At 39.5% G+C, this 17,570-nt stretch overlaps 1 protein-coding gene across 2 annotated transcripts in view; it reads right to left on the bottom strand.

Moving 5' to 3' along the window:
- CDK13 (cyclin dependent kinase 13) overlaps positions 1–17,570 on the bottom strand; it is a 126,995-nt gene that overhangs the window by 18,173 nt on the left and 91,252 nt on the right. For both annotated transcript variants that reach the window (XM_050783297.1, XM_050783298.1), the window contains exons 8-9: positions 14,901–15,002; positions 14,728–14,805 (exon numbers count right to left, since the gene is read on the bottom strand). In XM_050783297.1, the coding sequence (XP_050639254.1) occupies positions 14,728–14,805; positions 14,901–15,002 (180 nt within the window). The remainder of the gene's footprint in view (positions 1–14,727; positions 14,806–14,900; positions 15,003–17,570) is intronic.

The following is a 17,570-nucleotide window of genomic DNA, read 5'->3' as shown; positions in this document are numbered from 1 at the left end:
GTCATCCCAATTTAATTATTTAAGAAATTAATTTATTTTCAGTAGATACTTTTAACAATCCAAGCATTCCAATTCTTAGAGGACTTTCATATTTGCAAAATGAAATCTTAAAACATGATACTCAAAATATGTGACTTATACCTTAAAACCAACATAAAAAATGTATGCCAATAAATTAAGGAACTAGAGTTTAATATATGTCCCTCTATGGTTTTTTGGTACCTGTCACTCCTCCTTCCCATGAATATAAGGCAGTCTACAATAATAGCAGAAACAGATTCCTATATGACCTCAAGAAGGTAACTGTAGTGTAGACTACTGCTAACTGCCATCAATGGAAGGACACTAAACATAATACTCCTGAAACATTAAAGTTCTTCAATTTAAGTAGTGCTGCTGATCTTAAGTCATAAAGAAATTTTAACTGCTTTACTCTCGTTTACCTGTATCTTGAAAACCCTCATTATTTTAGTATTAACTAGTAAATCCTTGTTATGGTAATTTGTAGAAAAAATGCTATAAACAAATAGGCAACTCCAGCTACTAAACATTTAAAAACTAACTGATTTAGTAATATGTAGCTGAAAATTTGATTAAATCTACTTATTTTTTGTATGCCAAATTTCAAGGATAAATGTTTATTATATATAAAATTGTCAGCTAATCTGCATATGTAAAAAGAAAATGTTAATGTATCACTGATTCAAAGTAAAAATATTCCAAACATACGTAAATACAAATGCATGTATAAATGTATATAAAGAAGTAATGGCTCAAGTTGCCAGACATTCTTTTAGCTGAGCTTTAGAATAACTCAGAAACACATATTTATAGGAGACCTTTCACATGTCTAAAGCCATATGTCACTGAAATGTACTTTTTTGTCTCAATATATTTAACATTTTTATAAACCCAAGCTTTAAAGATACTAAGAACTTATTCTTTGTACAGTTCTACTCTCTTTTGTCTGAAAGTCCAATTTTTACAACCTCCTCAACCCTACTCCCTTGGAAAGAAAGCCCAACTCCTGTAGCATGGGCTCTCTAGATCTGGTCCCAATCTGCCTTCCTAGTCTCATTTCCCAATGCATCTCTCCCCACAGGCCCTCCATGTCTATGCTAATGTTCCTTCTCCCTAAATTCTATATAGCTGAATTCTTTCCACTTCTCAAGATTCAGATCAAAAGTAATCTAATTAACAAAAGTCTTCTGTATTCCCTAGTGCTACTCAGAATTACTCCTTGCATGCTACTGGTTTGACATTTGTTTCATCCTGCTTTCTATTTTAGTTGTTTACAGGTCTCTTTTCCATTTCTTATTTTTGTATACTTTTCTGAGTAACCATGTAAACACAATCGACCCCAGGCAGACTGATGTGCACTATAATAGAGGTACAAAGCATACTGGAATACAGGAAGGCAAAGATACTTTCAACATGCAGAAATATAAGAAAACTTACTCAAGTTAGGGAAAGAGTGAAGAATTTTGGTTATAATTCCAAGGATAAATAAACCATAGAGCCGGGCGCAGTGGCTCACACCTGTAATCCCAGCACTTTAGGAGGCCAAGTCGGGTGGATCACGAGGTCAGGAGATCGAGACCATCCTGGCTAACATGGTGAAACCCCGTCTCTACTAAAAATACAAAAAATTAGCCAGGCGTGGTGGTGGGCGCCTGTAGTCCCAGCTACTTGGGAGGCTGAAGCAGGAGAATGGCGTGAACCTGGGAGGCAGAGCTTGCAGAGAGCCGAGATCGCGCCACTGCACTCCAGCCTGGGCGACAGAGCAAGACTCTGTCTCAAAAAAAAAAAAAAAACCATAGACAGGTGGGAAAGGGAATAAGATAAATTATCTTACCAGAAGAAGAACACAGGCAAAGGCATGGAAATAGCAAAGTATAGACATTTGGGAGGAACACTATGTAAATCAGTGTAGGTAGAATACAGGACTCAGGGAGGCTTAGCTGGAAGCATAACCGGGGTCTACATAATACTGTGGTGGGTTTGTCTGTCTGTAGACAGGTTTTTGCTATGTTGCCCCGGCTGGTCTTGAACTCCTGACTTCAAGTGATCCTCCCACCTCAGCCTCCTAAAGTGTTGGGATTACAGGCATGGGCCACTGCGCCCAGTCCACAATACAGTTCTAAGAAGGTACTTTGCCTAAGTATAATGAAGACAGACTTCAGAAGCAAGCTTTAGATTTAAATCCTGTCTGACACTGGTCAAATTATATTGCTTAGGAATCTGCTCCTCTTTTGGAAACTTAAGATTAATTTTATTTTGAAGCTACAAAATTAAATGAGCTAGCATCTGGCCCATTAATAGTCTTATAATAAATAAGTTTCATTACCCTTAAATAATTTCAATTATTTTAGCATACGTGATGTTGAAAGATATCTCAGTACCAAAGTTATCTAATCAAAAGCAGCACACACGATGGAATATACATACCGATGCAAGGAAAGTTCCTAGAAACTAGAGAGGTAGACATGACAGCAACTGATAACTTCATTTACAAAATCTGTGCCTGGTGGCCAGTCAGCTACTCCAAGACCATTTACTACTGAGATGCATCATACACTAAGGTATATGCTAAATCTCCAATTATCTGAGGTCTACTTTGGGAATCTATCATGATTTGATCAATCTACTCTGGTGTCAATACCGTATTGTGCTATTAATATTTCTTGAAAGTCTGATAGAACAAATCTCCTATCCACTTCTTCACTTATTATCCTCAAAATTTTATTACACATGAACTATAATCAATACTGTAGCACTCCAGAAGAGAATCCTGCTAGGATTCAACCACCACTCTGAATTTATAGATTTAGAACCAACTACTGCCTTTACAATGCTTAATATTTCTATTTTAGAAAAATTCAATGCTTCTATTTCTTTCCATTTATTTATTTATTTATTTATTTATTTATTTATTTATTTCCAGTGAGATCTTGTGTGTTTCCTTTATGGGCTTTTTGTTTTTTAAACAGTTTTTTAAAAAAAATAGACACAGGGTTCCGCTGCTACCCCAGGCTGGAGTTCAGTGGCGCAATCATAGCTCCTGCAGCCTCAACCTCCTGGTCTCGAATGATCCTCCTGCCTCAGCTTACCAAATAGCTGAGACTACAGGCATATGCCACTATATCCATCTAATTTGAGACCCAGGCTGGTCTCAAACTCCTAGCCTCAAGTGATCCTCCTGCCTCAGTCTATCAAAGTATTGGGATTACAGGCATAAGCCACTGAGCCCAGCCTTAAACATGTTTTTGGCCCATTGTATTTTCTTTCTTTCCTTTTTTTTTTTTTTTTTTTTTTTTTTGAGATGGGAGTCTCGCTCTGTCGCCCAGGCTGGAGTGCAGTGGCACCATCTCGGCTCACTGTGAGCTCCGCCTCCTGGGTTCACACCATTCTCCTGCCTCAGCCTCCCAAGTACCTGGGACTACAGGTGCCCGCCACCACACCCGGCTAATTTTCTTGTATTTTTAGTAGACACGGGGTTTCACCATGTTAGTCAGGATGGTCTCGATCTCCTGACCTAGTCATTCACCCACCTCGGCCTCCCAAAGTGCTGGGATTACAGGCGTGAGCCACCCACCGCACCCAGCCCAAGCCCATTATATTTTCTAAGCAATTAATTGGAAAAGCTTGGCCAGGCATGGTGGCTCACGCCTTTAATCACAGCACTTTGGAAGGCCGAGGCGGGTGGATTGCTTGAGCCCAGGAGTTTGAGACTAGGCTTGGCAAGATGGGAAACCCCATCTCTACTGAAAACACAAAACTTAGCTGGGCATGGTGGCGCACAACTGTAATCCCAGCTACTTGGGAGGCTGAGGCAGGAGAATCACTTGAACCTGGAAGGTGGAGGTTGCAGTGAGCTGAGATCAGGCCACTGCACTTCTTTAGCCTGGGTGACAGAGAGCAAAACTTTGTCTAAAAAAGAAAAAAAGAAAGAAAGGTTGGGCACAGTGGCTCATGCCTGTAATCCCAGCACTCTGGGAGGCTGAGGTGGGCAGATTACAAGGTCAAGATATCAAGGCCATCCTGGCCAACATGGTGAAACCCTGTCTCTACCAAAAATACAAAAATTAGCTGGGTGTGGTGGCATGCACCTGTAGTCCCAGTTACTCAGGAGGCTGAGGCAGGAGAACCGCTTGAACCTGGGAGGCGGAGGTTGCAGTGAGCCGAGACTGCGCCATTGCACTCCAGCCTGGCAACAGAGCAAGGCTCTGTTGAAAGGAAGGAAAGAAGGGAGGGAGGGAGGGAGGGAAGGAGGAAGGAAGGATGGAAAAGGAGAAAGGAGAAAGGAGAGGAAAAGAAAAAGAAAAGAAAGAAAAGCTTTATGACAGGAAAGGTTTGAAATTTTACATTCTTTTTTTTCTTTATTTTTTCTGAGACAAAGTCTCACTCTGTCACCCAGGCTGGAGTGCAGGGGTGCAAACCAGGCTCAGTGCAAACTTGACCTCCTGGACTCCAGCAATCCTCCCATCTCAGCCTCCCAAAGTGCTAGGATTACAGGTGTGAGTCATCATTCCTGGCTGCAAACAAAAACTTAATAATAGGAAGCCATCTGAGATTGCAGGGTTCCTACCAGTTTTAGCAGGTGTTTCTTTGAGGTATTCCAGGTATACAAATCATATAACCCATGTTGGAATCATCTATATTTTTTCAAATGTATCTTTATCACTGTGGTATGTTACATTATGTGGCAATTCCTAAACAATGTTAAAATGATAATGCCAGTACACAACAATGGGTAACTTCATTTTCTGATTTTAATGGGAGCACATTCATTGGTCAGCCCTGGGAGGAATTATGCCTTTGGGTTTGAAAAACACATAACAGAAATATACTCACATATATACATACAAATTCACACATATTTCCTGTTAAGGAAGTATTCATTTATTCTTCTCTACTATGGATTTTAATTTTTGTGGCTTTTACATTCTAAGAGTGCTTTAGTTTTATCAGTTTTGATTTTTTAGAACTTCTATAACCACCATCATCTGCATTTCCTCCAGGGCTACTAATGTGAATTATATCACCAGATTTCCTAATACATATTCATCATTATATTCAAAGGAAGAAAACCATCCGAGCCTAATAAAAGTACCATTATTTCAGTGTAATGCTGTATTTTCTATTTGTTAAGTTAGATGTTGTACATCAGTATTCGTACGTAAGACTGACACACAGCAACAGTTTTCACAAGTGGGGTCCAAGGACCACTGAGTGTCCCCTAGACACTTCAAGGTCTGGCAGGTCGAAGTTATTACTAAGCCATTATTTGACTTTTTCCATGTGTTGATTTGCACTAATGGTTCAAAAACAGTGGTAAAACCACCAGCACCTTAAAATGATTCAACTCAGTGGCAACAAACTATATTAACAGGATGTACTCTTCATTATCATGCAAATTTCAGGGTGGGGAGAAAAGCCAGTTTCAAATAAGAACGTACTTGTTAGGCAAGGCGCAGTGGCTCATGCCTGTAATTCCAGCACTTGGGAGGCCAAGGTCGGCAGATTACCTGAAGTCGTAAGTTCGACACCAACCTGGCCAACATGGCAAAACCCTGTCTCTACTAAAAATACAAAAATTAGCCGGGTGTGGTGGTGCACCTGTAGTTCCAGCTACTCAGGAGGCTGAGGCACAAGAATTGCTTGAACCCCGGAGGCGGAAGTTGCAGTGAGCTGAGATTATACCACTGCACTCCAGCCTGGGTGATAGAACGAGACTCTGTCTCAAGAAAAGAATGTACTTGTTGAAGCAGTACAAATTGTTAATGGCATTTAATTCTGACACTTGAGTATGTATCTTTTTAATATTCTCTGCAATGAAATGAGAAATACTCATAAGCGCTTCTACTGTACAATAAAATATGATAGTTATCTTGAGAAGACGTGCCTGTGCAATGATTTGACTTACAAACTGAGGTAGCTGCTTTTTTCATGGACCTCTATTTTTACCGACAAAGACAACTAACACACTGCAGTCATTCATACTTGGGTATTTTCCAGACATTTTCTCAAATAGGAACAAAGTCAGCTTGTCACTTGAAGGAAAACAACAGTATTTATTGTCAATTATACAATTTGAACTTTCTAGAGAAATTAGATTAGAAAACTTATATCCTCCACCGTCAGCTTAACAGCTTCACAGTACTGAAAAGCTTTTCTGATGAGATCAGTGGTGGTACAAATTATATAATATAAAATGTTACATGTGGAAGATCTGTTCAATTCAGTGAAGCAGCATTTTTCAAATGACCAATGCATGTCACAAAATCATCACAGATAAAAGATCCATTCAAAGTGCAAGACAGAACAATGGATTTCAATATAGTACAGTATATAATATTCCTTCATATGATTTCAGATTACACATTACAACCTGTAAAAAACTACCAATCATCTAATTTTTGTGGTTTCTAAGAACATGCACCATTATCCAAAAAGGCTATTGAAAACAGCACATCACAGATATGAGGATTCAAGTGTCATGTCTATTAAACCAGATAGATCTGCCACTCATTCCAACAACTTTTATTTTAGAAACTATAGACTTTATAGACTTTAAAGCATGTTAAAATATTGTGTTAAAATGAATTCATAAATATCTTTAATTTCTAATATGGTAAATCTCAGTAGATACAAAAACTCTTGGGATCTTTAATAATTTGAGCGTAAAGAAGTTCTGAGACCAAAAAGTTTGAGAAGCACAACTCTACAGAATATTTTATGGTATTGGTTTATGAAGGCATACATGCTTCATTTTTTTCAATATGGGAAGTTTCCTTCTTTACCTATCATCTGGTACAACCAAAATCTATTCCTTTAAAGTTTAAAAAATTTCACCTGTGTGAACCACCTAGGCCTGAGGCTTTGTGTGTACTGCATGAGGTGGCAGAGAGTCAGAGAAAAGATTCATTTAATTCTAATCTACTTTCAATTTCTTCACTGATTATAATCGTTCTTATCTCATAAGCAATGTACATTGTATGATATAAAGGCTCTTTAGCTCACTGCTATAAGGCTTAATGTGATCCTCATGTTTAAAAAAATTAAATATATATATACACACACACACACACACATATATGTGTATATGTATGGTTACACAGAGATTTCTGCCTTCATTCATCCCATTTTGTCCCAATGTTTGTTTTCCATTCTCTTCCTCCATCACTTTTTGTTTTGTTTTTTGAGACAGAGTCTCACTCTGTTGCCCAGGCTGGAGTGCAGTGGCACGATCTTGGCTCAATGCAACCTCTGCCTTCCAGGTTCAAGCGATTCTCCTGCCTCAGCCTCCCTAGAAGCTGGGATTACAGGTGCTAGCTACCACGCCCCGCTAATTTTGCATTTTTGTAGAGATGGGGTTTCACCATGTTAGCCAGGCTGGTCTCAAACTCCTGACTTCAAGTAAACCACCGGCCACAGCCTCCCAAAGTGCTGGGATTACTGGTGTGAGTCATCTTGCCCTCTATCACTTTTTTTTTTTTTTTGACTTGCAAACTGAGACTAGGCTCGGCAGAGATGGAGTCTTATTCTGTCGCCCAGGCTGGGGTGCAGTGGCACAATCTCCACTCACTGCAACCTCCACCTCCCAAGTTCAAGCAGTTCTCCCGCCTCAGCCTCCCAAGTACCTGGGATTACAGGTGTGTGCCACCACACTCAGCTAATTGTTTTTTTATTTACTTATTTTTGAGACAGAGTCTCGCTCTGTCGCCCAGGCTGGAGTGCACTGGTGCCATCTTGGCTCACTGCAAGCTCCGCCTCCTGGGTTCACACCATTCTCCTGCCTCAGCCTCCTGAGTAGCTGGGACTACAGGTACCCACCACCATGCCCGGTCTTTTTTTTTTTTTTTAATTTTGGTAAAGATGGGGTTTTACCGTGTTAGCCAGGATAGTCTCGGTCTCCTGACCTCGTGACCTGTCCGCCTCGGCCGCCCAAAGTGTTGGGATTACAGGTATGAGCCACTGTGCCCGGCCTCCCTCCATCACTTTTTAATCTATGCTACTTCTATTATAAAATATTTGTAATCTACCTGAAATACTTTCTGGAACAAAGCAAATTATAAATAAAGTAACTCAATCACCATGGTGTAAAGCCATTTAAAGCGAATCCTGATTAGTGTTATCACTCTTGATCAGTTTTACATGTATTTGTACAATACTGACACTAGGTCTCACCATTCCTGAGCCTACAGATTAGAGAAACAACCTAGCATTACTGCAAATAAGGTGAGGGAAGAAATATGTACTGAAAACTTATTTACATTTAATTCTTACAACCCTAAGCATGTTATTAGTCCTCTTTTACTTTTGAAGAAATAAACTTCGAGCATATGGGATTTACCCTAAACCATAAGAGAAGGAAGTAGCTGAGCTGGCATTAGAACCCAAGTCTGTAAGATTCTAAAGGCCACACACTTTTCAGTATACTCCGTTGCCTCATTATACTCAGATTTGTTTATCAGAAACTTCATTTCCTCGTGTTTAAAAAGAAATTAATGCTACGAAATCAAAATTGAAGCATGTTTTTATTTTTTGTTTTGTTTCTGTATTTTTTGAGACAAGCTCTTGCTCTGTTGCCCAGATTAAAGGGCAGTGGTGAAATCACAGTTCACTATAGCCTCGACCTCCCTGGGTTCAAGTGATCCTTGTACCGCAGCCTCCCAATAGCTTGGGCTATAGGTGTGTGCTACCACACCCAGCTGATTTTTGTATTTTTTGTAGAGACAGGGTTTGGTCACGTTGCCCAGGCTGGTCTCAAACTCCCGGGCTCTAGTGATCCACCTGCCTTGGCCTTCCAAAGTGCTGAGATTACAGATGTGAGCCACTGCGCCCAGAGAATCTATTTATAAAACTATAAATGTCTTAACAAAACAAAAACATGCTGAAATATATAAACTAGAAAACAAAAATTTCTCCTCCCTACTCTTCTTGAAAGTCCATGTTCAGATAAACAATTTGAGTCTTTCGTGTTACCTAAATGACATCAATCTCAATATAGCCTTCTGTAACTATTCATGCTGCTTTTCCATTTCTTTATCTCCAAATCAACTATTTCCTTTTTTTTTTTTTTTCTTTTTTGAGACATAGTCTCACTCTGTCACCCAGGCTGGAGTGCAGTGGCACAATCTCGGCTCACTGCAACCTCTGGCTCCTGCCTCAGTCTCCCAAGTAGCTGGGATTACAGGCATACACCACTGAGCCCAGCTAATTTTTTGTATTTTTAGTAGAGACAGGGATTCACCATGTTGGCAAGGCTGGTCCTGAACTTGACCTCAAGTGATCCACCTGCCTTGGCCTCCCACAGTGTTGGGATTACAGGTGTGAGCTACCGTGCCTGACCAACTATTTCCTTTTTAGTAACTGTACAGTATGCTATAAAATGGATAAACCAAGCTTTCCCCCGCATATGGTTCACTGAAAACATATTCCTAAAAAAAAACCAAATACACTCATGCCTCAGAGTCTTTATTACTTTGCCATTTCTTCATTCGGATCTCTGCTCAAGTGTCACTTTATGGGAGATACCTTTCTTGACCCTCTATATCATCTTACCTCCCATCATTTTCTGCAAGTTAACTTTTTGATAAAAAGCTGGATACTATTTGTTAATACCTCCCTTAGAATTCTTGGATTACTATCTCATAAAATTTTTCCTTTTTTTTTTTTTGAGACAGAGTCTCTCTTTCACCCAGGCTGGAGCTCAGTGGAGCAATCTCAGCTCACTGCAACCTCTGCCTTCTAGGTTCAAGCAATTATCATGCTTCAGCCTCCTGAGGAGCTGGGACTACAGGCGCGTACCACCACGCCCAGTTAGTTTTTGTAATTTTAGTAGAGATAGGGTTTTGCCATGCTGGCCAGGCTGGTCTCGAACTCCTGACCTCAAGTGATCCACCCACCTCAGCCTCCCAAAGTGTTGGGATTACAGGCATGAGCCACCGCGCCCAGCCTAATTTTTATATTTTTAGTAGATATGGGGCAGGGGGGTTCACCATGTTGGCCAGGCTTGATTTTGGGCTCCTGGCCTCAAGAGACCCTCCCACCTCGGCCTCCCAAAGTGCTGGGATTACAGGCGTGAGCCACCGTGCCCAGCCTAATATCTTATAAAAACTTTCATGCTGTCTTTGTCAAGTACTGATATGTGAGTCATATTGATTTTATAAAAGAAAAGATTCCAGGTAGTTTTATTTCCTATTTAGTTTATTTATTTATTTTTTGAGACCAATTCTCACTCTGTCACCCAGGCTGGAGTGGAGTGGTGCTATCTTGGCTCACTGCAACCTCTGCCTCCCAGGTTCAAGCAATTCTCGTGCCTCAGCCTCCCAAGAAGCTGGGATTACAGGTGTGTGCTACGACACCCGGCTAATTTTTGTTTTTAGTATAGACAGGGTTTTGCCATATTGCCCAGTCTCGTCTTGAACTCCTGGGCTCAAGTGATCCACCTGTCCCGGCCTCCCAAAGTTCTGTGATTACAGGCGTGAGCCACCGCACCCAGCCTGTAGTTTGGAGTAATGGTTAAAAGTTTAGATCCTAAGGTAACACCTAGCAGTGTTTAAATCTCAGTTTTGCCACTTGCTAGTTATATGACCCTGGACAAATTCTTCACCTCTCTAAGGTTCAGTTTTCTCAACTATAAAGAGGAGACATAGAGTTGTTATGAAGCTTAACTGAGAAAATTCAAGTGAAACTCTTAGAATAATGCTGATATTGTATATAAACTAAATAGATGTTAACTATCTTTAATACAAGCCCTAGTTTCAAATATAATCAGGACCAAGAGAGTTGGCTGGTTAAGTTTTTAAAAAAAAGGGGGGGGGGTTAGAATGACTCGTTTATAAAAAGGTTAGAAGGAATCGTTAAAAAAAAAAGATACACAGATACATAATTTAAACATTTTATTTTAACTGAAAGTTTATAAATGTACATTTGTTTTCCCATCTTCTGACAAAGGCCAAGGCTTTCTCTTTGAACAGAGGATTCCCCGAATGGAATTCTGTATTAGCTCTCTTGAACAAACCACACGCATAACACATCATCACAGATTTTTAGTTTTGATTTCTTTAAATAAATCTAGAAATTAAAAACACTTTCAAAGCAATCTAATGCCACATCTTAGATTTTTATGACTTTTCTAACTTACACAATTACTTGTCCACCCCTAATTAGACAGCAATGTCTTAAAGTTTTTGTAAAGCACTGTATCTATGCTTAATTAAACTATGTAATAATAATAATAAAAAGTTAGCATAAAAATTGAAAACTAACAACCACCTCCTGTTCAGCATACTCTTCAACTGGTGGGATAAATACATAGTCTTACTAGAAAATGATAGCCTACTAGCTATAAGCATTCAGCTTGCCATTTTATCAAGTCAGTTTTTCTTTACAGAGGGAATGAAGAGCATCAATTAATCTAATAAGACTCTTCAAGAGGAGACTGAGTAAGAAAGCTTCTACTGCACTATTCTTATGTTCCAGAATAGTTTAAAGAACATTACAAGTATTGGTTTCTAAAAGATGTGCAATAATTTATCAAAGAAAATACTAGGGCTGGTTTTTTGTTTTGGAGATAGGGTCTCATTCTGTCAACCAGGCTGGAATGCAGTGGTGCCATCAGCTCACAGCAGTCTCGACTTCCCGGGCTCAAGTAATCCTCTCACCTCAGCTTAGGAGTAGTACAGACCACATGCTCACACCCCAATGACTAGCTAATTTGTTGTTGTTTTTATTTATTTGTTTTAATTTGTAGAGACAAGTTCTAACTGTGTTGCTCAAGCTGGTCTAAAACTCCTGGGCTCAAGTGATCCTGGCTCGAGTGATCCTGGCTCGAGTGATCCTGCCTCGGCCTCCCAAAATGCGGGGATTACAGGCATGAGCCACCACACTCAGTCATTCAATTTCTTTATACTCTCTTTTCATATGAAGTCAAACTAGATTAATTTATATTGTATATATGTGTGAATAAACCCAAGACCAGATCACAGATTTCTTCATAAATTTTACATTTTATGTATTATAATTCATTTTTATTTCTTTGGTTTATTTTGCTGCTTTTGTCTAATTTTTCTGTAGAATGCTTAATTAATTTGCTTTCCTTTTCTTATTTAGTAGTATATTTAAGGTTGTGATTTTCTCCTAAGCACAGGGTGAGCCCATGGATTTTTATACTTATCACTCTTTGTGAACCTAGATGTTCTAAAGCAAGATTGTCCAACCCGTAGCCCATGGGCTGCATGCAACCTAGGATGGCTTTCAATGCAGCCCAACACAAATTCATGCTTTCTTAAAATATTATGAGATTTTTTTTTTTTTGCATTTTTTTTTTTTGTTTTTAGTCTATCAATCAGCTATCATCAGTGTTACTGTATTTTATGAGTGGTCCAAGACAACTATTCTTCTTCCAGTGTGGTCCAGGGAAACCAAAAGACTGGACACCCCTGTCTTAAAGTTTGATTTTTCTGTAATCCAGGGTTTTTTAGCATATGTAAATTTTTCAGATAGTTAAGAGACTTTGTTGTTTTCATTTTTATATTAATTTCTAGTTTTATTCTATTTTAGAGAATTTAGCCTATAGTATTTCAACGTTTTGGAGTTTCTTCCTCTACTAATATATAACTAACTTTTGTAAATGCTCGATTAGCATTGAAAGGTATATTTCTTTTTTCCAAGAGTATCAGTTGTTCTTAACCCTTTTTACTTGTCTGTCGCACAATTAAAAAGGTAAGACACATTTTGGGAGGCTGAGACAGGATGATCGCTTGAGCCCAAGCATTGGAGACTAGCCTGGGCAACATAGAGAAATCCAGTCTCTAAAAAAAAAAATAAAAAAAAAAAACAAAAATCACCCAGCATGGTGGTGCATGCCTGTGGTCCCAGCTACTTAGAAGGCTGAGGCAGGAGGTCAAGGCTGCAGTAAGCCATGACTGCCCCAATGCACTCCAGCCTAGGCAACAAAGTGAGATCCTGTCTCCAAAAAAAAAAAAAGTAACATAAAAGTTTTCTATGTTTCAGGTGAACTCCTTCCTTTCCCTTCTCCTTTTTTGTAATTTTATTAAAAGTTCTGTGCATGGATACCCTCAGTGAAGTCTGGACATAATTAGTTCTATGCTTCCATTTAAAGGTGAGGCAACTCGCTGCTCTGGAGTTGAAGCACTACTAGTTTCTGGTTTTGGGTACTTCTGATTATAGCCAAGTTATCCCCAGAGAAGAAGCAGGCTCTAACCAGGGAACTAATCTTTCCCTGCTGTACCCTACAGTAAAAACCTTGCCTAACCATCAAAAAGGGCAATAGTAAGATTTTTAGTTTGATTCAATTTGTCTGTTTATGATCTGATGCTGAGGTCCAGGGCATGCTGAGGTCCTTCTCTGGTTACTATTTGTTGCTTTATGTTCATTTTGTTCAGTCGGGAAAGTAAAATTCTGTAATTCTGTGCCCCCTACCAATATCTTTTCTAAAAAACTTCATATGTATTTTGAAACTGTCATGGAAATTTTATAAGTTGCACGTTTACATTATTACATATGAAACTGAAGACAATTTTGCTCTTCTTACCCAGGCTAGAGTGCTGTGGCACAATCTCGGCTCACTGCAACCTTCGCCTCCTGGGTTTAAATGATTCTCCTGCCTCAGCCTCCCAAGTAGTTGGGATTACAGGCATGGGCCACCACGCCCTGCTAATTTTGTATTTTCAGTAGAGACGGGGTTTCTCCATGTTGGTCAGGCTGGTCTTGAACTCCCAACCTCAGGTGATCCACACCCACCTAGGCCTCCCAAAGTGCTGGGATTACAGGCGTGAGACACTGTGCCCGAACAAAGCCCATTTTTAAAATTAAAATTATGTTAAAATATAAGATGGGCTGGATGAGGTGGCTCACGCCTGTAATACCAGCACTTTGGGAGAACAAGGTGAGGGGATTACCTGAGGTCGGAAGTTCAAGACCAGCCTGGCCAACATGGTGAAACCCCGTCTCTACTAAAAATACAAAAATTAGCTGGGTGTGGTGGTGGGCACCCGTAATCTGAGCTACTCGGGAGGCTGAGGCAGGAAAATTGCTTGAACTCAGAAGGCAGAGGTTGCAGTGAGTGGAGATTGTGCCACTGCACTCCAGCCTAGGTGACAGAGACTCCATCTCAAAAACATAAAACAATAAAATAAAATAAAAGATAAAAAGAAAAGTGACAAAAATGTATGAGTAATTGCTTATGAACTAGGTCCTATGATAGGCTCCAAATAATGAAGGCCTATGCTAGAGGGTTTATGCATATATTTTAGTGTATATACACACATATATAGACACATGTAAATACACATAAAAACATATGTGTATTTATAATAGAGTATTTTTTAACAATACCCCAAAACATTAATTTTTCATTTCTGTCATAATTAAAAAATACATTATCTACCATTCATTCTCTCCTACATTTACTCTTCCTTTACAGTCTTATCTTTTGGGCCTCAAGTCCTTTGATTTAAAAAAAACGCACACATGCACTCACACATGTATCCATACACACACACCCACCAAGGGGCTTTGATATCCTTAATTTCACTGGAACAAGTATCAAAGTGCCTACATTTCAGTTTGTCCTCCATTTAGCAGTCATAAGCCCTCCAGAGAACTAACAAGAGAAAAGACAAGCTTGACAGTTTAAATTTCCTGAGGAGTTTGACACTCTCCCAACTCCCACCAATATTATAATCAGCAGCTTACCTTATTAATTCTAGTTGTGCAAGTTCCTGATTTGCTTGAAATATAGGTTTTTTAGTGAAGAGTTCGCCAAGGATACAGCTAATGGAAAAAATACCCGTCATTACCAAATGATCTATTTTAATTCACTACCAAAAGTTTCAAGTAAAATAAACCAGTAAATAAGGTTATCTTACCCACAGCTCCATACATCAATGGCTGGTGTGTATCGTTCTTCTCCCAGCAGCAGTTCAGGTGGACGGTACCATAAAGTAATTACCTTGTTAGTATACGGCCGACTAAAAAACACAGAGAACAGTCTTTAGAGTTAGTATTTGTTGGAATAAGAGAGATTTTCTGAGGAAATATTATTTTGTTTATTAAAGCAATCCTATAATCCTAACTAAAAACACTTTTTTTTTTTTTTGAGACGAAGTCTTGCTCTGTCGCCCAGGCTGGAGAGCAGTGGCACAATCTCGGCTCACTGCAAGCTCTGCCTCCTGGGTTCACACCATTCTCCTGCCTCAGCCTCCCGAGTAGCTGGGACTACAAGCGCCCGCCACCACGCCCGGCTGATTTTTTGTATTTTTAGTAGAGACGGGGTTTCACCGTGTTAGCCAGGATGGTCTTGATCTCCTGACCTCGTGATCCGTCCGCCTCGGCCTCCCAAAGTGCTGGGATTACAGGCGTGAGCCACCGTGCCCGGCTACTAAAAACACTTTCATCTGCCTACTAAAAAATACAGACATCCAAAGGCATCTAATATATAATCATAAAATATATGTGAGGGCAACCTGTTTAACTAAAAATTCCCTTAATATATGAAGATAAAAATAAAAAGTAGTTGACTGGTAAGCTAGGTGCGGTGGCTTATGCCTGTAATCCCAGCACTTTGGGAGGTCGAGGCGGACGGATCACCAGGTCAGGAGATGGAGACCATCCTGGCTAACACGGTGAAACCCCGACTCTACTAAAAAAAAATTAGGGGGTGTGGTGACGGGTGCCTGTAGTCCCAGCTATTTGGGAGGCTGAGGCAGAAGAATGACGTGAACCCAGGAGGCGGAGCTTGCAGTGAGCCGAGAATGCCACTGCACTCTAGCCTGGAGGACAGGGTGAGACTCCCTCTCAAAAAACAGTAGTTGACTGGTATTAACTGCAATTTGGTCAAAGCAAAGCTTTAGTATCAACTCAATTGTTGAGCACTGTTTTTCCTTTCCATAAAAACCTTTAATGGGATTAACTGATTTAAAGAGCGTTGACTGGTTCTGATCAAATCTTGTAAATTACTAATGGATGACAACATATAATTCAAATAGAGACCACCTAACAAGAGTTTTCAAATGATCATATTTTTGGCAATTTTTCACTGATTTACATACCCACTGGTGTATGTGAATAGAAAAAAGCACAGAAATGCAGACTATAGTGCTTGAGGTCTACTCTGCAAAGTAGCAATACATACGGTAATTTATCAAATAATTCTTTTATTACCTTCTGAAAAGAGGACATAAATATACTGCTACCTCTTTATTTGCCACAGAAAAGATTATTTAGTCAAGTTATAATAGGGTCAGGTTTGACTATCACAGCACAAATTATCTGGCAACGTAAAGTGTTCAGAGAATGTAATGCTCAGAAATGTAAACGCTCAGAGAATGGTCACATTCTAGCTGACTGACACGCTTCAAGAGAATCCTAAGTAGTCAGAGGAGGTTCTTTGGCTGATCTGTAGTTACTTACTTCAGGAAGATCACATATGTATTCAGATCAATTATAAACATCTCTTTATATCCAGATGTTTTCCAAATCACAAGGACTCAAAAGCCACAGCAAATTCCCCAGAAAGGCTGTATTCCAAGCCCATATATTTAAGCTTGGCTTGGTCCTGGACCAGTCTTGTTAAGGAAATGGAGCATTCAATTTAGAAAGCAATTCCCTCTTGCCACCTATAGATTTGCAGTTCCAGGCTGCCCCCATCCAGCCAAATTTCTCCAAATAATTTAAGCACTAGTATTATAAAACTATCAATCTGGGCATTCTAGGATTAACACAGATAAGACTCTACTTAACAGTGCTCCAAAGCCAGCAAAAACATTTGACTTTGGTAAAAATTGCAAAAAGAGGATAGTATAAGATGAATATTTTTAATAGTAAATTAAGATTAGGTTTTTCTTACATTATTAATGTACTTTTCTCAGTGATTTTTGCTTGTTTATTGGAATCACTTATCTTCACATAATGAGCAAGTCTTTTAAATTTTAGCTACTCTAGTTAAGCTGAACTTAATAATTCTTTAAAACTATGCTCACCTCTTTATGCTTTACCTCCTTTTTTTTTTTTTTTTTTTAGACAGAGTCTCACTCTTATCACCCAGGCTGGAGTTCAAGCGATTCTCCTGTCTCAGCCTCCTGAGTAGATGGGATTACAGGCACCCACCACCATGTCTGGCTAATTTTTGTCCTTTTAGTAGAGATGGGGTTTCACCATGTTGGCCAGGCTGGTCTCCTGACCTCAGGTGATCTGCCCACCTCAGCCTCCCAAAGTGCTGGGATTACAGGTGTGACCCACTGAGCCCAGCTGCTTTACCCCCTTTGAATAAAATCCTTTCCCTATTTTTCTCATTGAAGTGCTATACTTCCTTTACAACACAGTAAAAGATGCAAATTCATAAAGTCTAATCTCTATTAAAAATATATTTATCTTCACATTCTTAAATTTACATCATACTTACCTGTCTTGAACTCCCTATTTTTATTTTCCTAGAAAGTTAAAAAGCCTTGTAACATTCTTTATTATGAACCCCACACACAAAGCCCAGAACAATGCTGGCCACAGGTCAGGCACCTTAATGTATATGGCCCTCTAAC

Source organism: Macaca thibetana, chromosome 3 (assembly GCF_024542745.1).
Source record: "Macaca thibetana thibetana isolate TM-01 chromosome 3, ASM2454274v1, whole genome shotgun sequence".
Taxonomy (NCBI): domain Eukaryota; kingdom Metazoa; phylum Chordata; class Mammalia; order Primates; family Cercopithecidae; genus Macaca; species Macaca thibetana.
This window is presented reverse-complemented; position numbering and strand designations above follow the sequence as displayed.